This window comes from Halichoerus grypus, chromosome 1 (assembly GCF_964656455.1).
Source record: "Halichoerus grypus chromosome 1, mHalGry1.hap1.1, whole genome shotgun sequence".
Classification (NCBI taxonomy): Eukaryota; Metazoa; Chordata; class Mammalia; order Carnivora; family Phocidae; genus Halichoerus; species Halichoerus grypus.
The window spans coordinates 105,400,527-105,418,722 of record NC_135712.1 but is presented as its reverse complement, the minus strand read 5'-3'; the positions used below and the strand labels follow the sequence as shown (position 1 = coordinate 105,418,722).

The 18,196-nt window shown below is 43.9% G+C and overlaps 2 protein-coding genes across 4 annotated transcripts in view; one reads left to right on the top strand and one right to left on the bottom strand.

Annotated features, from left to right (window-relative positions):
- The window catches only part of KCNAB1 (potassium voltage-gated channel subfamily A regulatory beta subunit 1), a 253,743-nt gene extending 236,455 nt beyond the window's left edge, over nt 1–17,288 (top strand). For all 3 annotated transcript variants that reach the window (XM_036122386.2, XM_036122383.2, XM_078070015.1), the window contains 3 exons: nt 5,320–5,440; nt 10,357–10,445; nt 15,490–17,288. In XM_036122386.2, coding sequence (XP_035978279.1) covers nt 5,320–5,440; nt 10,357–10,445; nt 15,490–15,579 — 300 coding nt within the window. In that variant the 3' untranslated portion in view covers nt 15,580–17,288. The remainder of the gene's footprint in view (nt 1–5,319; nt 5,441–10,356; nt 10,446–15,489) is intronic.
- SSR3 (signal sequence receptor subunit 3) overlaps nt 1–18,196 on the bottom strand; it is a 60,719-nt gene that overhangs the window by 26,407 nt on the left and 16,116 nt on the right. The window lies entirely within an intron of this gene.

The following is an 18,196-nucleotide window of genomic DNA, read 5'->3' as shown; positions in this document are numbered from 1 at the left end:
AAGCTAGGCAAGAAGATAAATAAGTTAGCAGCTTTTACCTACCCCTACCCCAAACAGAATAAATGGCTGGTGTTTCACATTAGCTATTCTAAGTTATACCAATAAAATAGACACTGACATTTCATGCTGTTGTAAGTACTGAACTTGTATTTGAAAGATAACGCAGTGTGAAAAATACCTATCTGGTGGGGGTCTTTTAGAAAGTAACACAACCTGGGGGTTTTCTGGAAGGCTGCATCTGGTCCGCCGCTCTAACAGTGACTTCTAAAATCTTTTGTTACCACCTCGTCTTCACTGCTCAGCTGTACACTACTACTTCCTCACGTGGCTGTTAGACATCTCCCATGGGTATTAGTCATGCCTAGTGGAATCTGTCATCACCCGCCAGAACTTACCCTTCCTTCATGGTTAACCGTGCCTCCACCCTCCATCTGGCCATCCCAGTCAGAAGCCAAGGGTTATGTCAGACTGCCTCCTCTCCTCCCTCACTCTTGTCTAGTGGGGCCCCCACTCCTCCAGGCCACTTCCTGACCATGGCCCATCCCTGCACAGCCCCTGTTCAGTTCAGACCATCATCATTTCTTCCCTGTTTTGCTGCAGTAACCTCCTGTCTGCATTCCCTAATTTTTTTCCCCCTTTTGTCAACTACCCATCACTGCAACCAATTATCTTTCTGAAAGACTAATCTGACCATATCATAACCCTGCTTAAAATCTGTTACTCACGTCCCAGTCATTGCTTATAGGACAAAACCCAAAACCCACAGAAAAGCATTCAAGGAAATACCCTTGGGATCTAAGTTGTGCCCACTTTTCCGTTCTTGTCTTTCCCCATGTTACATCACTGTATTGTTCATCCAAAAGCCCTGTACTCTCCTTTGCCTCCCAGAAATGCCCTTCTTTTCATCTTGTGATGGAAGCCCTCATTACTAAAGACAAAGCTTGGCTATCTTCACCTCTATGAAGCCTGTCCTCACTTTATAAAACTGAATTATTTGCATCTTCCTCTATTATTCCATTAACACTTCTTACAGAGTCTTAGAATTCTCCCGTTGCAAGCAAAAGAATTTAATTCAACTAATTTAATCAAAGAAGGGGAACATATAAATTACTCGCTGGGAAGGATGGAATGGAGATGGTCTCAGGGTTGACTCCAACCATAGACTTGTACATTGTTAGGACTCTCCATCTCCTCTATTTCTCTCTGAATGTGGATGTTGTCTTCTACTGCAAACGGGTCCTCTCCATGAGGTCAGGAGTGGGAAAACTGCTTTGCAGGTTTACATCCTTACAGACATGTAATGTGAGAGAATAGAGAGCTATCTTTCCTTATGACTTCAGTCCAGGGAAGACTGGCCAAACTTGGGTCATGTGCCAACTTGTAAGACCAATGACAGTGACCCAAACAGTAAAGTGCTATGACCACTCCTGTCATGCACCATCAGGAGAGGCATTTTCCATAAGGAGGCAGTACAAACACGGCTTCTGAGGGGGGCACCCCAACTACAAAACACTCCTCAAGCTACCAAACGGTGATTTGTGAATGTCTCTAGGACAGACACTGAAACTCAGGTAGCTCATCACAGAGCCTGGCACATGACAGGTACTCAATAAATGTTTGTTGAATGGGTGAAATGAGCCATAACGGAAGATCAACAAAGTCTGATCAACGGACCAGGTGTGTGGCTTTTAAATAGACATTTTAAATAGAAATGAAAAGTGCAATAAAATTTATGGGCAGCTCTTTCTTGTTGCTAGCAAAATGCCTTATAGAAAAATCATAAAAATATGTACCCCCTCTGTCAAATGAAAACAGGACGATGCAAACTTAGGTGAATCAAGGTGGGGTAAGAATGGCAGTTCGAGTACTCCAGGTGTTCACTTTAAGCAACTAAAAGTATTGCACATCACGGTGTAGTTTCAGAAGGAAATTTTTTAGCTTCAGCAGTTTACCTAGAGATTTCAACCTCGATATGAAAAGACTGTGCTGCTCTTTTGAGCCAAAGATTTTGAAGTTTAAATTATAAGAGTCAGTGATCTTGGATGCCAAATTATTCCAAGACAAAGTCCAGAGATGAATGTGACTTACTCTGTCCATGGCTTTATAGATGTTGCCTGAGTTTCAATCCATTATTAGCAACCAGCCAACTGGAGGCTTCAGGGCCAGTCCCGCAGACTGCTCCCACCCCCAGCATTACCTGCTCAATGGTCACAGCATTGGGAGATGGCAAATAGATAGGCTTTAGGAAAAATTAGAGAATTTTGTGCCTTCTGTATAAAAACAATAGCCCCCTAATCCGTGCAGAAAAGCTCATGTTTTCTTTGGCAAATATTTACTGAGTATCTAGTCAGTGCTGGGCTCTGTGTTGAGTGCTTAGGATACAGGGAAGAAGGCGACAGTCCCCACCTTCAAGGGGTAACTCGGGGACTTATTAGATATGTGAAGGGGTGAATTATGAAACAGTGTGGAATCCACAAGCACTGCGGAGTCACACAGGACTATCCGCAAAGTTGTACTGGAATAAAGAGGGGGTGTCTGTGCTCATCGGAAACATTGAAGAGATCTGTTTTTTACCCTGTGGAGCCCTGGTTGCTCAGACTCCTCCCTCACGGTCATACTGGCGGAGCCCCTGCTCTGCGTCAAGCACTGCGTCAGGACCGGAGATGCTGAGATGAACAAGAAGCGTGTCCCTGCCCTCCTCCATTTAGCTAGAGAGAAAGATCAACACGTGAGCAAGTCACTGCAGCAATGGGGTAAGCAGTATAATGGGGTTGGAAGGAAAAAAATCAGCTTTGACTCATGGAGGACTGCCCAGTCAACAAGCTGGGTGTATTGTCGCACACAACCACACCCACCACCAATCTTCTTACAAAAAACACTGGTTCGCTTCCATATTTATATTTTAATTAAGCCTCATCTCCTCTCTATGCTAACATTTCCCACTTGCAAAGCAGTTAAAGCTATTTATTTCCAAAAACACTTGTTTCCTTTGGTATGAGGAAAAGCAGTATAAATACTATGTGTCTACTTTTTATAAACCTTAGCCTGCTTATGTTTTCCAATGATTAAAGCAACAAGATTTATAGTGTTGAGTGTAGGGAGAAAGTGACTCAATAAATGAATGTTTGATGTTTGTTACTTCTAGAAGTCTGTCTCTCATTATGTTGTGTGTGTGCGTGTGTGTAAATGCACACACACATACACACAAACTTGTAACTCGACCCTAAGCGTACAAATGCACTCCACATAAGGTTTCAAAAATGGAGTTCTATAAGTGATTGATAAAACAACCATTCCTTATGTGTGTGGTATATATTGAAACTTCAGGAACGCTCCTAGTTACAATGAAAAGCAATCATTCAGCGATTGGTTTTCAACCCTTTTATTTTTTCCTTTGAAGAACGCTCAGGGCTACCGGTCCCCTGAAAGGTGTTATGAAACTAAAGTGAGGGCTGGTAATGAATGTTTCTCCACTAGGACAGGGGAAGTTAAGTTCAGGGGCGCTCTGACCCAGCACACTCTCTACCCAGCACACAGGTCTGGTCAGGGAAGGCTCCTGGGCCCTGATGGCAGTGTTCATTGTCTCAAGGCCCAACTCATTACCCCTAGCACCAGCTGTCGTCTCTGGAAAGGTGCTCCAGGCTACCCTTCCTCCTGGAAGAAGCTGAGGTTTCCCAGAGCTGAAGCTGGGAAGACTCTTGGCCATCTCCCTAAGCAAACCCTCAAGTGAGGAGCCAGACCATACGCCTTTGAGATCTAGAAAGCAAACAGAACTGGGGCAGCTTGCCCTTTCTCTTTTTCACATCTGCAAAATCATTTCAAAAATCATAATAAAACGTAATGTGGTTACCCTTTTTCTTTGGAAATACTGTCTTAGAATGAAGAAAAAAGTACTTAAACAAAAGCAAGCAGCCTTATTGAAATCATGTGGGTGGAGTGTCTGTGATGATTTGCTGCCTTTGGGAAGGTAAAGGTCTGCGGTGACAATTATTTCGCAAACACAGCAGATAAAGTCCACATTGCCACACAGGAGGATGTTTTCTATTATTTTCACTAAAACACATTCTTACAAATATTTGTTACTTTTGGATGTTGCTGCTTAGTGTTTTGTAGAGAACATCCTACTGTCCCTCATTTCTTAATAAGAGCAGAACCTTTGGGGAAGCAAGGCATTGAGAAGTTCTAAAAGATTTGTCTCCTTCTATTTAGGAAGTTAGCTCACTTTATAGGCTACCGATCAGAGTCAGTCTCTTCTCAGAGGTTTTACAGAGAGTTTCCCGTTCTGAGTTTCCTTACCTTTTAAAGTTTCATTCGCTATATAAAAGATAATACACTTTTGGGATAGTCTTTATCAACTTCAAAATTTTAAAAATGTACTTGGGTACCTTTTAGTTATGCTTGTCTGCTTTGAGGAAGGAGCTGAGAGAGCTCACAAGAAAGCCCTGCTGTGGGGCACCTGGGTGGCTCAGTGTGTTAAGCGTCTGCCTTCGGCTCAGGTCATGATCCCAGAGCCCTGGGATCGAGCCCTGCAGCGGGCTCCCAGGGAGCCTGCTTCTCCCTCTCCCTCTGCCTGCCGCTCTGCCTACTTGTGCTCGTTCTCTATTAAAATCTTAAAAAGAAAAAGAAAACCCTGCTGTAAGAATAGGAGACTGGCAGGACACCTGGGTGGCTCAGTTGGTTAAGTGGCGGCCTTTGGCTCAGGTCATGATCCCAGAGTCCTGGGATCGAGCCCCACATTGGGCTCCCTGCTCAGCGAGGAGTCTGCTTCTCCCCCTGCCCCTCACCCAGCTCGTGCATGCTCCCTCTCTCTCAAATAAATACAATCTTAAAAAAAAAATAGGAGACTAGCAAGAGGGAGAAAGATAATTACAAAAGAATGTTAAGATAATGGCTTTCTTTGAACAGAAAGCTTGGCACCCAGCCTTCTTGACAAAAAGGAAACCTAACATACCTTGCTGAAATGTCAATTTTTTTTTCTACATTCTAAAATTGGGCTATTGCAATAAGAAACATCATTTCCTTCACTTAGCAAACTATATATAATTGTATGTCAGGATTTTAATAACTTTCATGCATGTTGATGGATTTGAATGGTGACTATTAGTCAAAATCAATCTGTCTTGAACCAATAAACAAGGAGTGAGACCATGGGGAACATTTCTTTGCCTAAAAGCACAGGCATCTGGTCACCACAAAACATAAAGTTTAGGGAAGAAGATTCAGGAATTCACCATGAGGGCCTCCTATTTTACCGATTTAACAATCTTTGCCTCAAACCCTTACCAGCCATTAACATTTAAATGATCTTCTTCTCCCTAGTGCTACCAGTGGCTGAAGGAAAGAATTGTAAGTGAAGAAGGCCGAAAACAGCAAAACAAACTAAAAGACCTTTCCCCAATTGCTGAGCGTCTGGGATGCACACTACCTCAGCTAGCCGTTGGTAAGAAAATTACCGGGGAGGGGAGGCTTTGCTAGATCACAGAAAATAGTTTTCACATCCCTATCATGATAAAGTATCTAGTGTAAGGGGCAGACTGATCTCTGAAGCATAAGCTCCTGGTTAATTTATCTAAAACAAAGTTTTCAAAGTTCCCTAGAATTTTCTACATGTTAAAACATTTCCTTCCTCTATCCCTTAGAACACTGTTTAAATGAGAACAAGTGAAAACACATACATCCTCATGGTGTCTGACATGAGCAGCCCTCAATTGTGTAGTGACATCCATTTCTTCTGGCTTAATTTTCCCTCCCTGTGGAAGCTAAGGTGGGGCTGGTGACAGGCCAGATGCAGGGCTGGGGGTGCCAGGGGCCCAAGGCTACTACCCCATGGAAGCCTATCCTAGAGGAGCAGCTTCACTCTGCAACTTCCTGAGGGGCCATGAAAGTGCTCTAACTGTGGAGTTGAGGAACCATCATGGTCACTCGTATGGCTGAAAACCACATGTACCAGTGCTGTCCAATAGAAACAGAATGTGAACCACATATTTAATTTTAAATTTTCTAGTGGCCATACTAAAAAAAAGGAAATAGATGAACTTAATTTTAATGACAGATTTTATTTAACCCAGTAATGGCCCAAACATTATCATTTTAACACACAATGACTATAAAAAGTTATTGAGATATTTTATATTCTTTTTTTCATACTAAGTCTTCAAAATCCAGAATGTATTTTATACCTACAGTACATTTCAATTCACATCTCCAATAGTCACAGGTAGCTTAGAGGCTAGGTACCGAACAGAAAAGCCTGTAGACTTTCAGCTCCCTTGCTCCACAGTAGCGCTTCATGCTCACAGTCTCATCTCCTTAAGCATCAGAACAATCCCTTGAGCTGTATGCTGTCACTTGCCCTACCTTACAGATGTTAAGGGAGTACTTGCAATCATTATCTCCACCTCACAAATGAAGAAACTGAAAGTTACAAAAAAAAAAAAAAATCCACAGGGTAGCTATGAGAAAAGAGTAAAATGGGTGTAGATTCTAGAAAAAATTCCCAAGGGTTAAGAAACAGCAGGAATTGGGGCTATTCCAATACAGTGAAATAAGGACATAAAAAACTCAAGTTCTATGAAAACAAAACAACGTGACACAATAATAGTTAGATGCAAGATCCTTCTGTGGTTGGAAGGCAAGGAATGGCTGCAGCTGGAGACAGAAACAGGAGGTAGTTGGGGAGAGGGTGGGGACTATCATTTACCCAGGTACATATATACAGGACTTGTTTTAGTCCTTCCAAAAAAAAAAAAAAGTCAAAGAATAATGTGACTATTAGCATCCCTATAGCTTGTTGTAAAAAGTATTGGCCATTTGACCATAAGCAAGTTATTTAACCTATCAATTTTCTCATCTATAAAATGCATGTAACACAGATCTTACAAATTTGTTGAGTAAAGGGAAATTATATATATAAAGCAAAGAGTAGGTGCTCAGTAAGCTCAGTAAGCTCTGTTTGCAAAGAATGAGACACCTCGGAACTACAACTCCGTCCATTCCTAGCCATGGTGTGTGGTCAGTGTGACAAGCAGGGAAACATCTCTTCTTGAAATACGGTTGGTTCAAAATACAGTTTTAGGTGGTAACATGATAGTGAGTTTTGAATTTAGCTCTGAAAGAGAAGTGTCCTCAAGAGGAAATCTTGACCAGATTTAAACTTTCACTGGATGTTAGATATGCATGAAAGACTCGTTACAGTCTGAGTCTAAGTTAAAACATGCTTTGATTCTCCCTTTCCTCCCTCTGTGCCCCCAGATGTCTTGCTTGCCTGTCATTTTTTTTTCCTTCTTTATAAACAAGTAGTTTCGCTTTTAAGCGCAGAACTCTCAAACCAAGAGGGAAATTATTTCCAGGCATATTACCTTTGATCAGCTAGAAGGGAGTAGGGGGAGGGAGGATCCTCTGGCAGGAAACAAACCGCTTGAACTCAAGTGTGGGCTGCCTCCCATGTCACACACCTGCACTGGAGCCAGCCTTCACACTTTGCTCCTAGGCTTTCTGGACAGGGCTGTTGCTGACACTTGCTTAGAAGCTAGAATCATCTGCATGTGTTATCACGCTGGCCAGTTCTGCCCAGTTGGTTCTCCTATGCCCTACAGCCCATGGAGAAAATTGGCTGTTGCTGACATCAGGTAGTTTATGGGCAAGAATTTTCCCAGTGCCCGGCTTTGACCTCAACACTTAACACCAGAGCCAAAAGAGTTCTCTAAGTGCAAAGCAGGAAACAATGCAGCCAGGGAACAAAAAAAGGTCCTGGATCCCTTGGCGTTTTGCCTATATGGAGTATTATTTTGCCCATGTGGAAAGATTTAGTGATTGCCTCAAAAGGCCAGAGCCTGGTAACAGCTTAAGAGGATCTGTTGCAGGGCCTGAGCAAACGGGGCAGAAGGAATACTTGGGGACACCCATCAATCATTCACACCTGTGTTTATTCAACAAACATGTAATAAGCACCTACTATGTGCAGGTACTAGGCTGGGTGCTGAGCATCCAAGTGCAAACAACACCTATCTCACACCCTGGTGGGCAAGTCAAGAAAATAAAATAGGTAACTTTAATACAGTGTTGTAATAAAATAACTGACAAGGACACAGAGGATTATGGGAGTTAAGTAAAGTGTAGGGGCTCCCAACCCAGCCTGGGATTCAGGGAAGGGCTGTGGGAGAAGACAGTACCCATGAGGAGTCTCAAATGACTGAGGAGGGATTGAGGCAGAGGGACATTCCAGGCCAAGGGTACACTTGAACAGAGGACTTGAGAAAAACAGCATGATGTTTGGGGATGGAAAGGATTTACCAACAGTTCAGTGCTGCTGAAGCCCAAAGTTCAAGGCAGGGAGTGAGAAGACACGAAGCTGGAGAGGCAGGCTTCCTAGTAAGTTTGTCAGGATGAGAAATGAGAGCTTCATCTTATAAGACAATGATTATGTGAGATACATGTTGAAGAACTTTTAACCAGGCATGACATGATCGATTTGTACCTGGGAAATGTGCTGTTCTTGTCACTCCTGTGACAGATTATGGGGGAAAGGGAGGGGGAAATCCAGTCAAGAGGTGGGAAAACCAGCTGTGCAGGAGAGAGACAGTGAGGTCCTGAATGAGGACGTGGGCAGTGGAACCAGAGCAGTGATTCTCTAAGTGTGGGCCACATCCACATGATAGAATGCTATTCAGCAAAAACAGAAATATTTACTAATAAATGCTATTAACGTGGGTGAACCTTACCAATATCATGCTGAGTGAAAGAAGTCAGACACAAAGGATCCAGGTTATAGGACTCCATTTAAATTCAATGTCCAGAAGTAATAAAATTTATAGGGGTACAAAGTAGATGAGTGGTTTCCTGGGACTGGGGGGTAGAAATGGGATTAACTGTAAGTGGTGATGGTTGCACATTTGATAAACTTATGAAAAATCATTGAATGATTAAACGGGGGAATTTTACCCCAACAAAGTTGTTTTCAGAAAAAGCATCGTCCCTGGACCAGCAGCATCAGCAGCACCTGGAAGCTTGTTTGACATGCAGATCCCCGGGCCCCACTCTAGCCCTTCTCAAGTGAGAAACTCAGGGGTGGCACCCTGTCGTTTTTTGAGCCCTCCAGGTGATTCTGATGCATGCTGGATCACAGAAATATTTAGGAATAATCAACTAGATGTGGCAATTAAAAGGGAATGCGGGCTCAGAAAAAGGACAGTTCCTAAGGATAACACCATGGTTTGGGGATTAGAAGGCCAAGTTGCTGGGTGATGGCCCCAAAATGAGACTGGGAACACAAGAAAGACAGGCTTAGTAGTAAGTAGCAAGCCGTGTGCAGTGCCCGTGGGACACCTGGCAGGGTGTCCAGCAGACACTGCATCTAGGCGTCTACAGATACCTCTAGTTGCAGACATCTACTGTAATCACAAGGAGGTTCCTAAGGAACTTGGCTTCTGACACGGTAAGAAGGGGACTAGAGGGCAAAGGAGTCCTCTCAGGGAGTCTAAACTAGCCTTTTAGAAGTTTAGAAGTTAGGTAGGCTAATTTTAGAATGGGACAAATTTGATAAAGGAGGTGGTAAGAAATTTAAAATTCAGGAGAGAAAGTGAGAAACAATGATCAAGTCCAAGAAAAGGCAACAGGAATTCAATCCAGGGCAGACTTCGCCCTTGAACAGAAACCAGACACATCATCTTCTGAAACTGGAGGGTGTGGATGTGTGCTTGTGGGTTATTGAGGAATATACCACCTGATAGACTTAATTTTCTACATACAGTAGGAAGCCAGGTCATCTGCCAAGAGTGAGGGGACAGGGCTGGATAGAGGGTTTAAGGGTGGAGGTTGCTAGAGAGGCAGAAGGAGAGAAGTGAAGGGTTGAAGGCTGGCAGGTTGAATCTTGGACTAGGAAGAAAGGGAAATCCTGAGTTTGACAGGTGGATAGAATCAAAGAACAAGATACCCAGGGTCTACAGGACTCTAAAACAGATGAGGAAAAAGAGCATGAATAAGATGGAGAAAGACAGACTGTGGGCCAAGATGGAAACAGGAATGCAGACGTCTGCCGGGGAGCAGGGTCAGGTGTTTTCAGGAGCAAGAACGTGGTCCTGGGGTGGACAGCTCGACTGGATACCCCAGCCGTTGAGGCAAGTCCTCATGCAGAAAGTGTGTGAGCCCTAAGCCATGAACTCAAATGCACAGATTCTACTAAACTCTCTGCAGGATAGGGGTTGCTGCTGAGGTCTTTAATCCTGGAGAGCATTGTCTATCCTCCCCCCCCCCCAAAGTTACTAAGTTTCGGTTGCAACAGTGGGGGTTACAGGTGGTGTTTAGAAGCTAATCAATAAGAAGTGTTTGACATCCTGACCATGTGTTCTTTCTTCCCAGCATGGTGCCTGAGAAATGAAGGTGTGAGTTCCGTGCTCCTGGGGTCCTCCACTCCTGAACAACTCATTGAAAACCTCGGTGCCATTCAGGCAAGTACTACGGCCCTTCCCACCAAACTCCAGGGGTATCATGGTCCTCAGAAGATGTCCCCAGGCAGTGTCCCATCTCTCTCCACCTCTGTCCTTCATTGTGTCATGGCTTCCCAAAGACTACCTGTTCCTAGATGGGGGGTGGAGAGGATGGGGGTGCAGGGGGCAAAGGCACAAGCAGCAATAGAACCTTTAGTGTACATGGATCCAAGGGTGTCCTCTTATGAAGAGGCGATATTCTCAAAGCTCATTCTTCAGGATGGGTTGTGGGATAGTGCATTCCAAGACCCAAGCAATGTGACACTGGGCGACGGGGTTCCCAGGACTTACCATAAAAACCTGCCTGAAATGTAACAGCCACAGGACAATGTATGTACATCATTTATTCATTAGTTCTTTCCCCAAATATTTGCCAACCTACATCGTGCCAACCGCCCCCTTCTGCTCCTACAGCATCCTGTGTTCTTCCCCCTCCATCACAGCATTTATGATCGTGTGATAGAATTACCCGTCTCCCCTGCTGGACAGGAAGCTCCCTGAGGTCAGAGACCTGTGTCTTTCTCACATCTCCACTGCTTTTCCAGTTCCCAGCATACTACATATCCCTTAGTCAGCCATCAAATACCTGTGGAATGAATGTTTCCCGCATTTGAAAGAGGAACTAGGCTCAAAATTCTATTTTGGACTTCCAGGATCACATCTTCCCTAGCAGCCAATTCAGGACTAACCACCCACTCTTTCCTCCACACGGACAGGAACTGGTAGGAGCCTGCAGCTGTACTCTGGGGAGCCCGTAAGGGCAGTGAGAGGGGAAGTGGGATTGAGATGTTCCTGGGAATTCCATCTGTGGAGAGGGTGGGGCTGGTGGCTACTGTGACGATCCCCTACCCCCGAAGGCCACACCTCAGTCCTGAGCCTGTGCCACTCTCAGCCCGAGGGTCCTGAGGAGGAGCCTGCCCACTACTCTTGCCACAGCCACCACCCACCAAAACCAGTATGGATGTGTAGTTTCCTATTGCTCCCAGGGGAACAGGACGGTCTCCCCCGCCCACCTGTCCCTGAAGCAAGCCTTGTGAACCCTCCCAAAAGGAAACACATGGACGTGGGAACAAACGTCATTAAACTTTTTGAAATGTTTAAAACCCTTTTGGCAAATAGCCCAGGATATGCTGGGAGATAAATGGTGCCAACCTCCCTCCCCCCATCACTTTCTTAGGGCTCTGCAGCAGGGTAATCACCTCTGCCCCTGCCACAAAGAACCCCTTGCAGGCCCCCAACTCCTCCTGGATTCTGTGGGCTTCCATCCCTGCATGGGGAATGCTCCCTCTTATGAAAACCACCCCTACCTTATTTTCACTCATGCTCTGGGAAAAGACAAGGAGGAATGACAATGGAGGAAATCGAGGTACAGTGTGTACACAATGGAAAATCCAAGGATTTCAATTCCATTCATAGTTCCTATGTATTAGACGTTTGGCACCACGCTAGGCAGAGTGCTGAGAAAAACAAAAGGCCTCTGCCCTCACGAGCTCACAGGCTGGCTGAGAGTGAATTCAGAAATCTGTCCCTTAGTTCATTCACATCTTTTGAGCACCTACTATGTACCAGGCACTGGAGACACCATAGGAAACAAGAATGATACTGTCCGAGCTTCAAAGAGTTTACATTCCAGTGGGAGAGGCACGTAATAAACATGAAATAATTTCAAAATGTGAGGACTATTAAGTAACTGAAGAGGGTTCTGTGATAGAGACTAATTGAGAAGGGGGTGGGCCTACTTTAGGTGATGTTTTTGCCCCAGGCCTGTCTGGGATATGCATATTCTAAAGCTCAGGGAAGAGGAGAAATGTGCAACACCCAAGCATGAGCATTCCAGACACAGTGGGGAACAGTGCAGAGGCCTGGAGAGGGGAAGGAACTTGGCTTTTTCCAGAAACCGCCAGCCTAAGGCTAATGTGGCCAACGTGTCGTGAACACAAGGGGCAGTGGGTGCACTGAAGTGGACGCAGGCAGGAGACAGATTTCACAGGACGCTGAACAGGTTAGTCTTGTTGTACATGCCACAAATCCTTGGGAGCATTTTAAGAGGGACATGCTGTTATTTGAACTTTTAAAGATGGTGCTGGCTGCTGTGTAGAAAGTGGAATGAAGAAAGGCAAAGGCAGTTGCCCAGGTGACAGGAGATGGTGGCTGGGGCTAGCGAGGATGGTGGCCGTGGAGGTGAAGTGGATGGATTCCACAGGCTTTGCACACAGACACCATGACTTGCTGGTGGCTTAGCCAAGAGGGAGAAACTGGGATTCCTATCATGCTAACAGAGTGACCACTGCCATCCCAGGAGGAGTTACTACTAGCTGGGAATGGTTTAAAAAAAAAAAAAAAAAAAGTAACTCCATGGCTGGAGGAGTATTCCAGGTAGCAAAAGATTTAAAATAAACACTTTAAAAAAATTATATATATATTTCAGAGGAAAACTCTGAGTCCATCATCTTCCCAAAGCATTTGCCCCCTAGCAAGGCTCAGGCTGATAGCAGGATGGGGGGGAAGAGATGCTCCAACGGTCAACGGAAAAGGGACCATTACCCAAGCTGGGAGGCTGCTACCTTGGAGGCTTTATCATCCCCTCCCCCTTTCCACTCCTACCTCCGGCCAGCCCAGCACCGAAAATTCCACCCTAGGCAAGTTGTGGCTGGGCAGCCAGGGGCACCCAGCAGTGGTGGGACTGGATGCAGGATAAAGTGTGCAGTGCCAACAGTTGTCAAAAAAAGGAAATTTCAGAGTCAGCTGCTCCAAGGGATGGAACGTGCCTAAGACATGCATAAATTGGAGGGACATAGAAATCAGAGCCTCAGTTAAGTGGGCAAGACTGGAGAGGAGACCCCACAGCTGCAGGAAGCCTGCCATCACCTGCACAGGCCCCCACCCTAAAAAACCTAAAAAGTAGACAGAAGCAATTCTCTCCCCATCCTGAGGCTCCCCATCACCTGCTCAGAGAAATCCAGGCTTCTCAGTGGTCAGGCCCTTCTCACATCCGGGGCTCATCTCCCCTCACCACTCCTTCCCTGGTGTCCTCAGCCCACCAGTTATTCCAGTCAGTAGAACAGCAAGGTTGCCAAACTGGTAGCCTGTGGGATGTTTGTGTAATCTGTAGTGGATGAAAATGTTTTACAACAGTTGCCAGCATTAAAAAATTGGGCGACTTCACATAAAATTCTGGATGTATGGCTTCTTAAAAATTTAAGTCTTACAACACTATATATACATTTTTCATGTTTTATTCAAGTAGTTTTATGGTTTCTTTTTTTAATGTTTAAATCTATCTGAAATTTACTTTGGCGTAATGAATGAAGAATTTTTTCTCCTCACACGGCTAACCCACTGTATTTTAGACAAAACTTCCCACAAATCTACTTTCTAGATTTGGTTCTCTTTGTTGCAGTCTCATTTAAAAGAACATACTCATTTCAATTCTCTGAGACTCCTAAGCTGGTGGGAAATTAAACTCTCCCCCTTTAGCTCCAGATAGGAAACCGTTACCCAGAACTAGTTTCTCAGGCGGAATAGCTCTACTATTCTGCCAAACCCTCAGGCTTTTGAGACTAGCACTTGAGTGGAGACTAGGTCACCCCGGCCAACATGACAGCAGCAGAGGAAGGGCAAGGCCGAAACCTCAAAACTGGCCGCCACCGTTGTCTTGTCTTTTGCCACAGTCTCCACACAGGGTCAGTCTATTCCTAGGAAGAAGTCTGCCTCTGTCCCTTGCCTTATGGTGTAATGTGGTCCCTTCTCAGGATAAATTCTAGCCTTGGGTGAGCTCGTCCTCTCCCAAGGCTTCAGTGGGTAGGCATGTCCGTGGCAAGCAACTCACAAACCCTCCACTCCAGCCCTCCTGCCGGCACCAATCCACAGCTCCACCCGGCTCCCTACAAGCCGAGCCGCCGTGCCAACGCGGATATCCCCCAGGCACCTTCATCTCAACACCTCCTACTTCAAAAACCTCTCGTACTCCACACTCCTCCTGTGGTTCCCAGGCTCAACGATCAACATCTCCATCCTTCCAGTCCTTCAGTCTTGAAATCCTCCTCGGCCTCCAAAGGGTCTCTCCCAGCCACTCTCCTTTTCTACTCCACTGCCACTAACTAGTCACTGTTTTTATCATCTCTGGCTCCAGCAGCAAGAAATGTCTAACATCTGGGTTCCCTTTCCATCTCCTTCAAGCTACCTCTAGGTGTCTGACGGGGTTGCTCCCAGCTCAGAAGTCCTGAGAGGTTCCCCGCTGCCAAGAATCAAGTCCCAACTCCAAACAGTGGCATTCGAGGCCTTCCATGCTGATGACCCCAACTTCCCTTTCCCCCTAATTCCTACCATCACCACCCTCTACACTTTCTTCCCTCCATCTCAGACTGCTCAGTTTTCCAAGCCAGTCCAGCTACGAGGGATGCCTGTTAACCCCTGGCCACCCTTCACCAGGGTTGTGACCACCAGGGAGAGAGAATCTCTCCTTAAGTCTCTAGACCTGTGCTGTCCACAACCCTAGCCTCTAGCCACAAATGGCCTTTTAGTGCATGAAACCAGCTTATCAGAATGGAGATGCACTGTAAGTGTTAAATGTACAGGATTTGAAAGACTGAGTACTTAAAATATGTAGGGCATTTTAATTTTCTATGCTGACATGTTGAAATGTTTTAGATAAATGGAGTAAAAATGTTAATTTCACGTTTCTTTTCACTTTTATGTGGCCATTAGAAAATCTGAAATTCTGTGACTCATTGTATTTCTATGAGCCTTCATTTATACATTATGCCTTTATTCAGTTCAGCAATACTTCTAAGCACCAACTATGAGCCAAGCACTCTTATCACAGGAGATGCAATGGTGAAAAAAACAAGGTCCCTGACCTCAAGGAGCTTACAGTCTGGGTGGCGGGCTTACATCTAGTTGTGGTTTATAAACGTATACAAGTCTAGACGACTCTGTTTAATATTACACAATGAACAAATGACCATCAAGTACTAACCATATCCTCTGTACTTCTGCTCCTCAGGTTCTCCCAAAGATGACATCACACGTGGTAAATGAGATTGATAACATATTGCGAAACAAGCCCTACAGCAAAAAGGACTACCGATCATAAGGCAGTGCATGAGCCACGGGATGTGCACGGTTCAAACCGCAGTCTCTACTGGTACAGAATGGTGTCACTAGCCAGTCTTTTGAGTCACTTAGCAGCCTGCTGCTCAACCTCTAGTATTCCCGGATTCTGAGGTATCTGCTCTCGCTACCACTGTGCACCTGAATTACGAGCACATCTGAAAACTCACAACCAAGGAAATCCATTCTATTTTCTTATCTTGGACTGGAGTCACCTATTCTTGCATTGCTCTGTACACCTCATGCTTATGCCACAGGAAGTGTTTGAGGGGAGGACAGATTACCTTCAGGCATTTAGTAACTTAAAGAAGGCTGTACAGATGTATTTTTTCCAAAATGCATAAAATCCACAGATGCAATGTGGATTGCATCAGAAACAGGCTACGTTAACTCAGAAGTCGTGGGAGAATAAGCAGAAACAACTTCACATTGTTTGTTTCTAGTTCCACATTAAGGTTAGCAAGAGTTGTTTCACTGGTCATTCAACAAAACTAAAATTCCAAGGTATTTGCTTTCATTACCTTTTAAAAATATTCACTGTTGCTTGGCCCCAAGAATGCCCTGTATTGTAATTTACCTGAGGTATCTATTAGGAGTCTATTAACATTATGTCCATTCACACATAAAGATGGTGAAAGGATGAACACCCAATCTTTAACTTGAAACATTATGCCTAATTTATGAAAGGGAGGATTACACTGCTTTGGAAGCTTAGGCCTTGAATAAAATGTAGTATCTACAATTGAAGTATTCATTTTTGACTACATTTTATTAAAACCTGCTTTATATATTTGACTGCTTGTAGGCACAGCTTCTGCAAGTTTAAATATTTGAGTTTTAAAAATAAATATACACATGCTCAGTTTTGTAAGTAAACCTGTAAAATACCCATAAAGGCAAATGTTTGTTTACTGTTTAATTAGCACTGGGACTTTACAATAGGATGCTTGTTTTTGAGGAGTTAACATGAAAGTGAATCATGGACTTTGTGAAAAATGCTGTCACTGTTCAACTTATGCTGGGTGAATTAACTTGCCTAGTAAAAAGCAAATGTTAAAAAATTTCCTGATTCTATAACCACATTATATGCACTAAACTAAATGCATGAAAGCTCTCTGCATGGATCAAAGGGACCTAGCCCTGTTGCACACAGAAGCTGAGGGCTAACCTTGCCACTACTGACTGGTTACCTACCCTCATGAGTATTCCACTTGAAAAAAACTTTAACAATATATTGTGTGTACCTGTAAGGAGGGAAAACCTGGTGGGGGGCGGGGGGAGTCCTATTTCTCTATTTGGATACCTGAGCATGTACAAAATACCGATTTTCTGGCTAGCAAGTACCCCATACAGAAATCACTTTAAGATTTAAAGAATAGACTATCAGCTTAAAATGCTATTTTCTGCCATTTCCAAATACGTATTTCATGATTAAATTCTAAATCTTAAATTGTTAGTGTGAAATACCATTAAATTTTCTTTTTTGTTGCTACTACCTGTATTCTAATAAGGAAACAGTTTGGGTTTTTTGCCCAGGAGTACCAGAGTAATGATGGATCATCCTTCAGTTGTTCATTGTGTATTAAACCAGTGAACTACTGTATGCATAAATGAGCTGAAGTTGTATAATTGGAACTGCGATTTAACTTATTTGCTTAGAGTAATAAAAGCATTTTGTGCATTTAATCTCAAGTAGAGGTTTTTATCTGATCTTTCATTATAAGGGAATATATATATATACATATATATCTGCCTCCATAAAATAGGCAGTAAGAATCATCTGAATAAAAATTATGTTGGCAAGTAAGCAACACTGAATGATACCCAACAGAAACACAATATCAAAAGATTTCAGTAACAATCCAAACTTTTTTCTCTTATTAATGAATGATTAACTGCTAAAGATCTCTCTCATTGGGTTTTAGAAATACACTGCATGCACTAAGGCTAAAGCTTCTCAAACTCATTTAAAAACACCTGCAAATTAAAACCAAATGACAAACATTATTGCTTACCCATGGGAACTAGTTTTTTAACAGACAAATCATCCACCATGGTAAACATACTAGATTAGAAATGTCATGGGGCGCTTGGGTGGCTCAGTTGGTTAAGCTGCCTTCGGCTCAGGTCATGATCCTGGAGTCCCGGGATCGAGTCCCACAGGGACTCCCTCAGCAGGGAGCCTGCTTCGCCCTCTGATCCTCCCTCCTCATGCTATCTCATTCTCTCTCTCAAATAATAAAATCTTTAAAAAAAAAAAAAAAAAAGAAATGTCAGTTATATCCTTAAGAAAAATTTCCACGTACTCCCATATTCTTTTCTGGAAAGAATTTTGTAGCAGAGAGCATACCACTCCGAAGGGTAACCTGGTTAGCAGTCATCCACATACTGTAATCTCAGCCAGTGGAAATGAAAACTAGACGCTGTGTGCCTGGCTTCCCACTTGAAGAACTCATCAACAATAGTATACCATCTGTCATCAGATGTCACAGCTTCACATCAGCCAGGGCCACCACTCCTTGGCAAATGAGGAAACCAGGCCTAAAACCCAAGTATTCAGTGTTCCAGACCAGTGTTTTAAGGATGAATTTTATGAATTC